This window comes from Podarcis melisellensis (genome assembly GCF_964234715.1).
Source record: "Podarcis melisellensis genome assembly, chromosome: 2".
In the NCBI taxonomy this organism is placed as follows: Eukaryota; Metazoa; Chordata; class Lepidosauria; order Squamata; family Lacertidae; genus Podarcis; species Podarcis melisellensis.
In genome coordinates, this window is record NC_138529.1 from 33,056,910 (window position 1) to 33,071,624 (window position 14,715).

General features: G+C 41.8%; 3 protein-coding genes across 3 annotated transcripts in view; 2 read left to right on the plus strand and 1 right to left on the minus strand.

Annotated features, from left to right (window-relative positions):
* The window catches only part of USH1G (USH1 protein network component sans), a 162,559-nt gene that overhangs the window by 135,557 nt on the left and 12,287 nt on the right, over positions 1–14,715 (minus strand). The gene's annotated exons all lie outside the window — the stretch shown is intronic.
* LOC309363447 (5-hydroxytryptamine receptor 3A-like) lies at positions 1,168–11,401 on the plus strand. The gene is made up of 9 exons (XM_081899789.1): positions 1,168–1,266; positions 2,963–3,120; positions 3,452–3,496; positions 3,608–3,717; positions 5,181–5,347; positions 6,727–6,887; positions 8,380–8,590; positions 10,372–10,545; positions 11,123–11,401. The coding sequence occupies exons 1-9, from the start codon at positions 1,182–1,184 to the stop codon at positions 11,389–11,391; spliced, it is 1,380 nt and encodes a 459-aa protein (XP_081755915.1). The 5' UTR covers positions 1,168–1,181; the 3' UTR covers positions 11,392–11,401.
* LOC309361593 (uncharacterized protein) overlaps positions 13,591–14,715 on the plus strand; it is a gene marked incomplete at its 5' end in the record, with an annotated part of 28,523 nt that continues 27,398 nt past the window's right edge. The window contains 2 exons of the mRNA XM_081896669.1: positions 13,591–13,636; positions 14,504–14,661. Of these exons, the coding sequence (XP_081752795.1) occupies positions 13,591–13,636; positions 14,504–14,661 (204 nt within the window). The remainder of the gene's footprint in view (positions 13,637–14,503; positions 14,662–14,715) is intronic.

The following is a 14,715-nucleotide window of genomic DNA, read 5'->3' on the forward strand; positions in this document are numbered from 1 at the left end:
TTCAGGTACAGTGGATCAGTGACTGCCAGCATGCCATATTTTTACAACTGCTTTTCCCGCAGGTCTGTTTGCGCAAATAGCCTTCCTCACTCGTAGGTTGAAATGAATGCAGAGCGCCTGCGAAGGACTACAACTCTGAAAACTAATTCTGCTCATCACATAAACAAACAAAGGTAGAATTTATTAGACAGTTGCTCTGCGAGATGAAGGAAATAATGAAGCATCTCGCAGCATATAGCCCCAGTGGCCTAATGGATAAGGCACTGGCCTCCTAAGCCAGGGATTGTGGGTTCGAGTCCCATCTGGGGTGGGGAAGAATTAGAAATTTTGTTTTTTAGGGCAGCAGAGATCTTGACATCGTTCAGGACTCATCTCCCCTTTCTAAAGAGGTGGGGCAAGCTCGCACTTCACTTTACAGTTTCATATAAAAGCTTTCACATTAAATCATATTATGTCACAATATACAAAAGGAGCAACACCACGTGTTTGCAAATGTTTTATTTTTCAACCAATAAATGTTCCATTCTTTTATATTATAATATCTATATTTATTATATCTATACCAAGAGAATTCTTTTCAAAGCAACCATGCTGAGCTCCTCCTCAGGGCCAGTAACCACCCCTCGCTTTTCGTTTACCTTCCATAGAATGGCAGCAATTGCTTTCCTTTCCTTTTTAAAGATGTACTTTATATTACATGCCAGTGTTTTGCAGTTGACTAGACTGGAATATACAATTGTACACAAGTCAATGTATTGCAATCCACCAGCAGTGGAAGAAACCAAGGAAGAATATGGTTAAATATCGCATTGCAATTCAGAAAAAGATCTGAACCCGGAAACAGTAGTAGGGGGAAAGTCTTGACAGACATTTGGCAGAATGAAACATTGCAGTGACAGTGGATTGACACTTTAAACCAAAAGTCCTCCCCTGCCAAAAACCCTCTTTTTTTTCTTTCTTATACTCACCAGCTAAAATCATTTGTCTTCTTCACCACAGTTCTGCTGAAGCATCTCTCAGCTGCTGATATCCACTATGGCAACCCCTCAAGAAACCGCTTCAGGGTCCATGTGTGACTTAGCATGCTTGGGCCTTAATTCTGGCTTGTTCGGGTACTATAAGAAATCTGACTCATCACCAGTATGGCAGGCAAGGTCTTCACCAGTCACCTGACACAAGAAATGATGAGGTCATATAAACCCAGATTCCAAGGAAGTGTCAAAAAGGAGACTAACCTCAGGTCTTGGACTCTAATCATCTTCCAAGGTTGGAGTTTAGTACTGAGTCAGGAAAGCCACATAACAACAACATACCTAACACTACAAGAGACCATATAACACTGATCCTGAAAGGCCTACGTTGGCTTCCAGTATATTTCCGAGCACAATTCAAAGTGTTGGTGCTGCCCTAAACAGCCTCGGCCCAGTATACCTGAAGGAGCCTCTCCACCCGCCATCATTCAGCCCAGACACTGAGGACCTCCTCCAAGGGTCTTCTGCTGGTTCCCTCACTGCAAGAAGTGAAGTTACAAGGAACCAGGCAGAGGGCCTCCTTGGTATTGGTGCCCTCCCTGTGAAACACCCTCCCATCAGGTGTCAAGGAAATAAACAGCTATCTGACTTCTAGAAGACATCTGAAGACAATCCTGTATTGGGAATTTTTTAATGTGTAATGTTTTACAATTTTTTATGTGTTGTAAGCCGCCCAGAGTGGCTGGGGAAACCCAGCCAGACAGGCGTGGTATAAATAATAAAATCAGTAGTAGGAGTAGGAGTAGGAGTAGTAGGAGTACAGACTTATAATAAAAAGTAATGATATGTCAATACCGTTGAAAATTCAAATAAAATAATGAGGGAAGTTAGAGGGAAGGGCTGTGTGGGATTTTTATGTACAGTAATCTAGAAGGGGGCGTGTGTTTTAAAAGGATGAGACGTATGACCTTAAACCAAGAGTGCAGTGAGTACCAGTAGCTCTGCAGATATTGTTGGACTTCAATTCCCATTGGCCCCAGGCAGCATGGCCAGTGCTTAGGGATAATGGGAGTTGCAGTCCAGCAACATTTGGAGGGTCACAGGCTCCCCATTTGCACTATAAACTGTAGTTTTATGAAGTACGCAGAGGATCTGTCATAGAGTTTTGGCCATGCTGAGATGAAATGGATATATGTGGCCAGGGTGGACATACCCACAGGTTCTATTCTGCATTTCATCAAGACAAGTGCTTTGCATTTTCAAAGAGGCAGGTGCATGGTGCCTGATGTCTAATTACAATATTTGTCATCATAACAGTGTTTGCAAAGAGTGCATCAAAGTAACATAATTATCTGGAAAGCAACATCCGGACCACAAAGGGGAAGAAGTAATGGACACTAATGGGTTACCAGATCTTTAATTAAGCACAAAGATCAAGATGAAGAGAAAGAAAATGTTTTAGGGAATTTGTGTCCACTTCAGGCCAACAGGGAGGCATGGGCAGATGTGCAGAGCTGATAAAGTAAGGAGCAAATGCATGGAAATGACATTCAAAACCAGAGAAGTGAAATACATTACCCCACAGCCATGGGAGGTTTCCATTTCATACAAGAAATACTGCTGCTCCTCATTTCAGTAAACCTAGCAGCCTAGAACATTTTTGATTCTACTATTAAAAAGCATTTGGACCTACTCTCAGAGAATGTGGAAAGCTGTTATGATGAGTTTTCTTCTCTCCTGGGTGCCAGGTAAGAGCATTTATTCTCTTCCCTCCAGCTCTACTAGCTGACAAATCAACTAAAATACATGATGGAATGTAGGATGGATGTTGGAATGAAGGACAGTAATTTCTCCAGTTCACTGGCTTTCGAAATGATGGTAGACAGCAAAGCAAGAGGAAAGGAAGGATACTGTGGGACTCCGCCTAGAACACAGACTTTTGAATCTTACCATACTGAGACATTCATCTTCTCATTTTGTTCCTATTCCAGAAGCCACCCAGAAACAGATTTGTGGTTACTATGATGTGGCCAAGTACCTCAACATCTCTTCTAATAAGGATCTCTTCTCATACACCATACCCAAGAGGAATTGGGAAGAATCCTTAGAGGTTGACCTAGACTTCACCCTGGTGTCCATCCTTTCAGTGGTAAGAGAGAATAATCATTACATGTCTGGTCTCCAGTGATAAGACTAAGGAAAAATACTGAGGAGGGGGGAAAGAAAGGGAAGGGAAGTTGGAGCAGGGGAATAATTGTTGGGGTAGAATAATAAAACATTCATGTGCTAGTTTAGTAGCTGCAATTCCAGCTGTGCGTTGACTGGCAGGGCCACCAGCAGATCAGCCAGCAGGGGAGCAGGAATTTTAAAAGAGGGTCATCCATCTCCCTCCCACCCTCCGGTAGTGCTACTATCTGTCTTAATTTTCTAGGGCGGGAAGAAGAGAATGCATTAATCTTTACCCTTTTGCTTCTTTGCAGCAAGAAAAATTGCAGGTGGTCACATTCTATTTCTGGCTACTTGTGGTAAGGTCCTCTTTCTTCTCTGCAAGTAACAAACAGATTCATCCTCCCTTGAGAACCCGAGAGGAGATTTAAAAAACAACAACAAACTAATATAATTTTTCCTTCCACTAGAGCTGGAAAAATGATTTCATCTCATGGGATCCCTTGGATTTCTGTAACATTACAAGGATTACTCTTCCTGTGAAACTATTTTGGACCCCAGACATTTACATAGATGAACGGTAATGCTGCTTTTAATCAATGTGGAATGTGTTTTCAAACTGTATTTTGAGGGCAAATTTGCAGCGTAGTCCTGAAACCACATTACAATTTCCATGCCCAGGCATCGAGAAGGCTGCCTGCCATGATAGCTAGATGTTTAGCAGCACTGGGATAGAGGATGAGCATAAATGCGGGCAGCATTGCCAGGACTAAGCCAAGAGCTTGTGAATTTTGCATTGTTTGGCTGAGTTTAGGTTACCTTGCATTTCCCTGTCACAGAGCTAAATGAAATATAATCTTCCCCAACCACCCATCTATCATGCAAAATAGCCACCATCCTACAAATGCTGTGGTAGATTGCCTGAAATACTTGGTTTTACTGGCTTAAATTCTTAAATGGTTTAGGTTAGGTATTATTATTATTATTATTATTATTATTATTATTATTATTATTATTATTTACTTGGATTATTAAATAACATACCGCAAGTTCATTTTTCTCAATTGTTTGAAACTGAGTCCAAGCATTTAAAGTTTTTATTTTTGTTCTGCCTTTCTTCCCCCACCTCTAGCTAAGGATGATATAATTTAGGTGTCTGTGAAAAGGACCATAGATGGTTTCTGAGTGAGGGGGGTGCTAAGGGGGACACAGTGAGTGGTGCTTGGGTTCTGCAAGCCAACAGCATTTTGGAAGTGCTGGCCACCTCTCTCTCAAGACCTGGTGTGGGAGCAGTGGACTTTGGAAGATTTCAACCATGCTATTTGTAAATAAACAGGTATTACAAAATGCCACAAGCCTCCTTCTGGGGGAAAATAAAACAGGTAGGGGCCACACACTTGGAACATCTCACCACTGAGAGAAGTGATGTAATCTAACATTATCATTACTATTCTGATCCCCAGACATTTTTATGACAGCTGCTGAATTTTGAAAAATATTGGAAATATTTTGGTTGGAAAATTAAAAAATTACAGAATCCACCTGGGCTTTCCTATAAGGTGACATTGTTTATATGTGAATGTATTAATGTCTTATTTGTATATTATAAATGTTTTCATAACCCCCTTTGGTTATATTTTATACTCTATCATTATATAATACATGCAGTCAATCTCTGTATGTATGTTTGGTTGGTTGTTGTATTGACAAAGAGGGTTTCAATGTAGGAGCCAAACCTATAAATTGTCTCCTCCTCCTCCTCCTCCTGCATCTCACATCCATCCTTTGACGTACTGTACACCTCTTCAGGTTGTTCCCAGCATTCTCATTTGTTTGCTTGCTGCATCCATGCAAACCCTGCTGTTAGTTTCAGATCATCCACTCATTGCATAGGTGGCTTTCCCCTTGGTCTTTTAAAATGGTAGGGTCTCCACACTACTACTCATCTCTTGCCACATGCCCTGCTTAAGTCCATTTTTACTAATGCAGGTTGTCTAATATGTACAAAATGCTAAGCTTTCCTTACGATAACCGTATCTTTAGGGCCGATGAAGACAAGTTCACACTCAGCCCTATGGCATTTGTCACATCCAATGGCTCCATTCATTTGCTTCAAACCTACCGACTCACTTCATCCTGCGGTCTGGATGTCCATGCATTTCCTTTTGATAAACAAAAATGCAACTTAACCATGACCACAATATGTTCAGGTAACACAGCCAAGCACAGCTGTATTTCTTTGAACTGTTATGATCGTTTGTTTCTATCTCTCCATCCATGTACTTTTGAATGCACACTCCCAATTGGTACCCCATATGCTCACTCTTCAACCTTCACAATTCACCCCTTTCCCACCTATGTCTTGCTTGCAAGCCTGCCAGACCTACCACCCCTTGTTAAACCTTTACACCACTCCCGAATCAGCTTCCCAACACCCAACTCCTCTTAACTCTCCAACCCCCACATCCCTCACAGCTTCCTAAATCTCCCAATTCTCCCACAGCTCACCCCACCCTTCCCTTTATACTTTTACAAATCTCTCCCTTTGCAACTCATCAACTTCACCACCACCACAAAGGGCAAAAAGACTTTCCTCTTCACCCCAGCAGCAGTGGTGACAACAACAGGGTTAGCATAGCTGTCGTTGTGTGAAGGAGAAACCCATGCATTTCAAAATGCAGTCATTTTTCTCTCCTTCTCTGAGCAGCAATCATAGCATAAGCTTTGGGGTGGGATAGATGTTGGAGAGACCTTTGCCCCTTTGCCCTCCCCACCATCAATGGCAGTGAAATCAGAGGCGGAATGTGGGGTAGAACTGTCCTTCCTGCTCCTTTGTGGCCTGATCACTCTACCCATGTCTTTGCATTGCTCTCTCACTCTGCCTACCTGGTATATCCAACCTACAGTTTGCATGGCTGCCTATTGGTGGCCATGAAAACTGCTGCATGATGACAGCCTTACAATTTTATTATATAGAAAGATAAGATTAGGTTGCATCCAACTAAGACCTATTCAGAGTAGACCCATTGAAAAAATGGACCTGAGTTAGCCATGCCCATTAATTTCAATGGGTCTTTACGGAGTAGGACTAGCACTGGGCACAAGGCATTATTATTTACTTACTATATTTCTTACCTTCCCTTCACCAGGAGGTTAACACTGTACACTCAGCTTGTGCCTTTCCAAATGTGCCTTACGTTCCCTGTTTTCCACATCTTTCTTGACTGTCTCCCTATTATCACTCCTTATCGTATGCTTGCTCCCCCTGCCAATGTCCCCAAGTCAAAGTCTTCTCTCAGTTTTGAGAGTTGCTACCATGGGAGGCTGACCACATGTTTGCTATTGGTATATCACTACCAGTTTGGGTGTGATGCCACACTGGGGCTTAATTCGCACACTGAGCAAGCTGTGGGACAAGATGGAACAGTTATGGCACAACCTCAAAAGGAAGACCTAAGAGGGCTGACAGACATCACTACTGAAGTATATACACAGTCTGTGCTCCTAACGGGTTCATCAGCTTTATGTGATTGTGATTTTCTATACTGCCCTAAACTAACAACCTTCATTTGTCTTCTGCTGAATCTAGATAAGGAAATACTATTGAAGAGCTCTAAATCTTCCATGAAAGCAAACCAAGATAGTCACAAAAGTTTCTTGAGCAGTGGAGAATGGAAGTTTGAAGAACTGAGGATCATCGAGCACACCTGGGGATATGATATAAGCAATTTTAGTATTGTCACTTATGAGGTATTTGGTTTCTAATACATTTAGAAAACATGGGAACACTGAAAGATATCCCTATATATCTAGTGTTCGGTTTTATGCTTAAGACAAAGTTTGTGTTTGTTTTTATGCTTAAGCAAAATTTCAGGAATTCTGCTTAATTTTTTAGGGTAGTAAATTTACCTAGATGAAGGTCTACCAGGCTTGTATGTTGAGCACACTGCTTTATGGGCAGCTTACAGGCATCAGGCGTGTTGCCTCAATGTCTTCCACATGCACTGCGCCAGGCAGATTTTGAGCCACACATGGCAGGACAGAGTCTCAAGCAAAGATGTGCTCTTGCAAGCCCACATTCCTACACTCCTGTCTCAGTCACATCTATGTGGGCAGCTTGGTCATGTCCACAGAATGGAATATGGCAGGACCCCCAAGGATGTGCTTTATGGGGAGGTGGCTTCAGGCACAAAGCCCATTGGCCAACCAACTCTGTGTTACACAGAAGAAGGCTGGCAACATCAACCCCACCGTGTGGGAATCCCATGCAGATAACTGCAGAGCTTGGAGACAAGCAGTCAGGTCATGCATCCACAGCAGTGACCAGAGAAGGAATGACAGCTGGGAGGAGAGCAGAGAGAGGAAACGCCATGGTGCATCTGCTGCAGCACAGCTGGATGCCTTCATCTGCCCCAGCTGCAAGCAAACATGTCTCTCCCATATTGATCTCTACAGCCTCGATAGCAGGCAATGTGCCTCTCCAAAGGTTTAACTTCACTCCCCAAAGGCACATCCTTTACCAACCAACCATTATTAGCTCATTTTCAAAAAAATAAATCAATTGTCCTTTGCAATATGTTGATGATGGACACTTTGATTTTAAGTAATCGTTCAAGCTGCAGCAATACAAACAGAATAGCATCCTGAGGTTGCAATCCTATGCACACTAGTAAGATCATTGAAGAAGTAAGCATGCATTGGGTTAGTAGATGTGTTGCGGAAGCAAGCACAACCTGGGTTCTTCCAATGACCTGTTTATTTAGTTTGTTTGTGGGCAGGTTAGATGTTGTCGTGTCAAATACAGGTGTTGTCGTGTCAAAGACAGTGTTATCCCACACTTTCCATGAAACATTTTAGGAAGAGAGAAAATAATGGTCTCACCCACTTCCCCCCCATTTTTTATTATTTTTTTATTTACTCACTTCCCCCCCCATTTTTTTTAATCACATTTATCACAAAGAAAAAAGAAAAACATTACAAAACACAAAACAAAGAAAAAAGACACAAAAAAGAATTATTACTTCATATCCCTAATTTCATTACATTGATAACTTACTTCCTCAAATCCCCTCTAACTGAATTTCATTATATCACCTGTTTAACAGTTCTCCAAATGGTCTCACCCACTCTTAGGCTGCTAAGAATAAGGACCATGGGCAAATTGATGCTACTAATGAGACTCAAAGGATAGTACCATTCTTTGCTGTAATCTTCATTCTTGTTTTGTCCTTTTTTGGGACAGGTTTCTATGAAGAGGCAATCCATTTTGTATGTGTTGGTTCTGATCCTGCCAACTTTTACTCTGTTCTTGCTGGATATGGCTATTTCTTATGCGTTTGCTTGCCCTGGAGAAAAGATTGCTTTCAAATTGACACTGATCCTGCAAGTCTCACTCTTGTCATTGATTCTGAATGATATGCTACCGTCAGCATCCGATGATCCACCAGTCATAGGTAACCACCTTTTACTGCACAGATTATTCAGCCCTGGCAGCCTTTGAACAGTTTTGGGGGGCTGTTAAATAGTTTTGGTTGCTTTCATTGGACCTACTCACATTGTGGTCCAGCAAGCAGGTCCCTGAGTCAGTAACTGATTTTTAGCTGGATATATTATTTTGTAAATCGTCATTACCTGGCATTGTACAGAACTAGAATAAAGATATTCCTTATCATTTGTTTAGTACATATTAAAGCACTTCAATGACATGAACTTGCGGATCTTACAACAGCTCTGCAAGGTATCTTGGTGTTATTATCCATATATCTCAGATGTGGGGAAAGAATGAGAGAGTTTAGCGGGCCACCCTGAGAGATTTTTCCTAGGGAAGACATCCTGTTTTGCAGCTGCTATGCTACAGTAGCTTTTAGTTCAACACTGGCAGCACCCATTGACCCCCGCATGAGATAGGGAAAGAAGGGTCTCTTTAATGCCTTTCTACCATTTGAGAACAGCAGCAAAGGCCTGCAGTGTGTTATGCATCTCTGACAAAGGTTTGCACAGCACAATCTTCTAGTGAACAACAGCATGAGTCTAACCATGCCCATCCATGAGTAAGTCCTGTTGAAATCAATGTGACTTACTCCAAGGAGTTAGGAGTGCACCCCAGTTGAGTTAAATTCTCAATGTTCTATGGATTGGAAGTTGGCACTCCTTCAAGGAAAAGGTGGGACAAAGGAACAGATGGCCAAAGCCACTTTAATAGCTGCCACAGCACCAGGATTTATAGAACCCAGGGTCCACAGAACCAGAGATGGGACAGGTGTCTCCACTTAGGCCTGAGGAACCCCAGTACATGGCCAGTCCAACAGCATAGGAATCACACCAAGTGGGAGGCCATGGGACCCAAGACAATGTCCATTTTCGGGCCAGAAGGTGGCCCTTTAAGGGAGTCTGGATTTCCAAAAGGCAGTTGTTCATATAAGAGTTGTGGACTGATGGTAGAGGCCCCAGTCCAGTTCCAACTCCACTTTGAGCAACTTGTCCCCTAGGAACTCTCCGTGGTGCTTCAACAACTAACCAGTCTTGTCCTATGGGTTCCTCTGCAGGAGAAGGACAGGAAGACAAAAGTAGTCTTTTTAATGATGAATCTATTTGATTGGCCATGGAAATCCCTATTTCTCTCTATTTCACTATTATGAATTTCAGAGAGAAGGATTCCATGCTAGCCAAAGAGGGCAAGATGACTCGGTTTTGTGTTTCAATGCTTTGGTGTATTTTTGGATTTATCCTTATTTTATACCTTCTATAATCTACAAAGTGTGTGAGTTTGGGGGCATTTAATTCTCATAAAGGAGAACTAGAGCTTCTACAAGTTTCTGCAAGCAATCTGGCCCATTTGCCACTGTAGTTACTCTGGTGATCAGATGCCCACAAAATCTGGTGGGGAGAAGAACCATCACTCATTGTCACTATCCTAGGCTACACCACCATCACTACACTTCCCCCACTTTCCTTTGGAGTTAAACCTAATTCCCACTCAACTTATCTCAAGCTCCCCGAAAACGACCGTCATCTTTACCATACATACATCCCATCACAGACAAAACATCTACAGATATAGGAGCACCAAACCAGCAACCCACATGTTACTTGTGTGGTCCCTACAGCATATCTTCTCAGTGCCACAACACTCCCCATTTCTTTTCTGCCTCCTGCCAGGCCCCTCCCACTCTAGTGTAAAAGAACAGTTGCCTGAAGGGCCAAATATTTACCATCCATTTCTTCTCCAACACAGCCATGTTTTTCACCGGGATGTTTATATTTATGGTCTTTGGTATCCTGGAGAATGCTTTCGTACTCTATCTTAAACAGAAGAAACCAGAGTCCCCACCCTTCATGAGGAATAAATTTATGAATATAATTCTGAGAAAGAAGAAAAAGCAATCCGAGAAGCCTGTGGCTGATTTAGGTAAGCGCTTTCCAAAATGTTTTTTTTTCTCTTTTTCTTACATAATGGAGAAAAGGATCATTAAAGAGGGAGAAGGGGGCAAATGTCAAGCACCATAATCCAGTGCTTTAAAAAAACCCAACCCAAAACCTTTTCACGGTACATTTTTAGGAGTACGTGAAGGATTGGCTATTTATTTAGTTTTTTATTTATCTAATTTATGGGTCACTTCATGGCATAAAGTCATGGAGACAATGTCCAGTCCCTCCTGAATGTACAGCTGGAACAAGGCTGAGTTTTTTTCTGTGTAATGTAAGAAATGGACTTGAGGCACCAGGCTGTCCCCATTACTCCTCTGATGAAAGAGGTAAGAACATGGGGTTGGATCCATTGTCCAAGAATCGAGATAGTAGAAACCCACTGGACGACCTTCAGGATTTCTTAGGTTGCTTCAACAGGTGAACCAAATGCCAGAATTTAGAATCAAAACAGCCAGTAGTTTTTTAACTCTCCATTTTTATTTCTCAAACAATGTCTGTTCCTACATAGGATTTTCTTAACATGTTAACATATACAGTCTTCATTTTCTTCCATGCAGGAGACGGGCTGCCCAAAGGGAGCCAGCAGGCAGGCAGATCATCCTTGTCAGAAAAGTGCCGTGAAGAAGAGAGTTTGGTGTTTCTGAAACATATTAATGCAGAATTGCAACAGATCAGGAAACATCTCTCCCTAGAAGAATGCCAGGATGACTCTGAATCAGTCGTGTGGGATAATATGATCCTCCTTGTGGAGAAAGGGCTTTATTTTACCCGCCTGATTTTCTCACTCATCTTTTTAACTTTTGTTGCCGTGCAGTGGACATACTAAATTATATATTATTGGTATTTGTGGTAGACCAAGGGGTGCATAACCAATGCCCATTGTACAAGTATGCTAATTTACCAATCTGTTATTTGTATAAAGTCAGTAAATGCCACCTGATGAAATGCCTCAGCCAAGTGGTGTTTGCTGCTGGAAGTTTGCTTACTAAAGTCAAAGCCTTTCATGCTTGGAAATATGTATAAACACTGCAAAATTTACGACTCAATCAAGCCTTGCAAAACCAATTATTCAGAAGTGCTGGTTTTTTCAAGGCTTCATTGAGTGGCAGGTTTTCTGGCCTGGCGTCAGTATGTGGCAGCCTCAAACTTTTGCCTGAGCCCCAGCGGGGTTCTCTGCTGATACAACATTCATGCACTCCTTTGAAAAACGTGTCTGGGTCCAGGAGTTGCCATTTAAATTTCCCACAATTCCCCAGAGCAATGCCTCATTGGAGGCATTGTGGGAATTTTACAAGGTAACTTCTGGAGACTGCTATCCAGGTACATCAGAGAAAAGCCATTGGTGTAAGATGAGGAGACATTTTGCCAAGAGCTCCTTCAAAGCTGGAGCCACCTGTGCACATTTTGTCTTATTTCAACGTACTTCCCAGAATAATCAGTACCTAAGGTGCAAAAACAGGAGTGCTTTGATGAGGAGTTACCTAGCCGAAGATGAAGATGAAGTAGAGGTGGTTCTGGCAAAAAAAAAAGGTGGTCGTTTTAATATGATGTGGGTGGTGTAAGTAGGGAAACTGAGTTCATCTAAGTTGTGTATCTATCATCCCTGACATTGCTTGTCTTTTAAATGCTTAATAAACACCCACACTTAGCATATGTAGTTCCCCACCCCAGTTTTTCCAACTGCACAATCTTTTCCACATCTTATGTCCAGCTGCACATACAAAAAAGAATTCCTGCCTTAAATTGAGGATGATTTGATATGTAATAGTGATAGCTTGTGGTAAGTTGAAAGTTCTCAAAGTTCATGAAGATGAACAGCACAAATAAACATGCAACCGATTAACTCCACCATGCATGACATGCTGCTGTGCTTCGTATATCATACGCCACACTGCTTGTGAGATAATTCTGAGCTACCTGTGCACTAGTGATGACTTGCTGGTCATGTAATAAGCTGCATATAATCTTGCCTTCCCAAATAACACATTTCATACTTTTATATTTCAGTATTGTAGTTTCCCCTGCTAACTGTAGTTTCTTGAGGGTGTCGGAAATTGTAGGTCTGTGAGTTCAAGATTCTTTGGGAGGAAGCCAAAGATAGTATTTATAAATAAGAGGTGCAATATTTCAACACTTTTGAAAATTCAAATAAAATAACTAGGGGAGCTAAGTTTGAAGAAGGGGTAGGGAATTTTTATGCTATCACGAAGGGAAGGTGTTGTTGTTGGTTTTTTTTAAAAAAAAGGATGTGAAGCATGGCCTTAAGTCAAGGATGGAGAACTGGTGGTCCTACAGATGCTGCTGGACTTCAATTCCCATGAGCCCCAGCCAGCATGGCCAAAGCTTAGGGACAATGGGAGTTGCAGTTTGTCAACATCTGGAGGTTATGAACTGTAGTTATGTCCAAGAACCATGGCTCTGTCACAGAATTTTGGCAGCATCTATACCCAACCACAATTCCCAGGATCATTTGAAGACACCAATGGGTTTAAACACCGTAGATATATGTGAGTAGGGTTGATATGCCTTCAGGCCCTACTGTGTATTTTACTAAGTGAAGTGTGTTGCATTTTCAAAGAGGCAGGAGTGTAGTGCCTGATATCTAATTACAATATTTGTCTTAACAACATTTGCAAAGAGTGCATTAAAAGAACAACTCATAATTGTCTGGAAAGAAACATCCGGACCTCAACGAGGAGTAAGTAATGCACACTAATGGGAAGCCAGATCCTTAATTAAACACAAATCTAGAGGAAGCGAAAGCAAATGTTTTAGTTGGGTGATCCCAACAGGGAGAAATATACAGATGCTAATGCAGAGCCAATAAAGTTACGAGAAAATATCATTACCAGCAAATGCATGGAAATGAGATTCAAAACCAGAGATGTGAAATGCATTACCCCACAGCCAGGAGAGATCTCAATTTCACACAGAAATGTGGCTCTTCCTCACCGCTGCAACTTTAGCAGCCTAGCAGGTTATTGCTTCTTCTCTTAAAGACACTTGGTTCTACTCTCAGAGAAGAATGTGGAGAGCTGTTATGATTAGTTTTCTACTCTCCTGGGTGCCAGGTAAAACCATTTCTTCTCTCTCTAGCTTTAATAGCTGACAAATCAACTAAGAGACCTTATAGAAGGTAGGATGGATACTAGAATGAAAGGCAGCAGTTTCTCGACTTCACTGGCTTTTGAAATAATGGGATACAGCAAAGGAAGAGGAGAGAAAGGATACTGTCTGACTCTGCCTAGATGCACCTCTTTGCTGCAGCTTTTGACACTTGTGATGTATCTTTTCAGCATCCGCCTTATTTTCGTATTCTTAAGTTTCTTTAAACTGCTTTTAATGTTGTGTTTTCATATAATGTTGTGTTTTAATTGTAACTGGAAGGGAGAATAACATTATAAAAGAATAAAGGGGAATTGAAATGTATGAGGAAAAGGCTGAGCCAGTGAAGGCTGGAATGTGAAGGTTGTGTTTGCAGGAGAACCACGCGAGAAGGATGTGCAGGAGCTATAGCTGTAACTGTTGAGGAAAAAGGAGGGAGGGTTAAACCAGTATAAGCTAGTAGAAAGACGTATTGCCATATAGGGACATAACAGCCCCTTTGCTTCCCTGTGCTTGTAATTGTATAAATGTGTATACTTCTTTCATATTTGGTGTGCTATCCATAACTACTTGCTGGTTGAGGCTGTGTGAAACCAGCCTTGCAATATCTAAATAAATGTCCTATTTGACTAACAATTGGTGTCCGGATTCTGTTGGCCATCTAGGCTGAACCCACAGGGTATTGGGTACTGAACTCCAATATTTCCCCAGCATAACCAAACCTGGAACATTAGGTTGAAGAGCAAGTAATAAATTGTAAACAAGAACAGAACAAGGACTTTTGACTCTTACCATACTGACACATTCATCTTCTCATATTGTCCCCACTCCAGAAGCCACCCAGAAACAGAATTGTAGGTACCACGATGTGGCTGAGTACCTGAACATCTCTTCTAATAAGGATCTCTTCTTATACACCATACCTCTGAATAATTGGGAAAAGCCTATAGAAGTTCAACTAGACTTCACCCTGGTGTCCATCCTTTCAGTGGTAAGAGAGAATAATCATTGCATGGTTGGTTGCCAGTGATGGGGCTAAGCACAA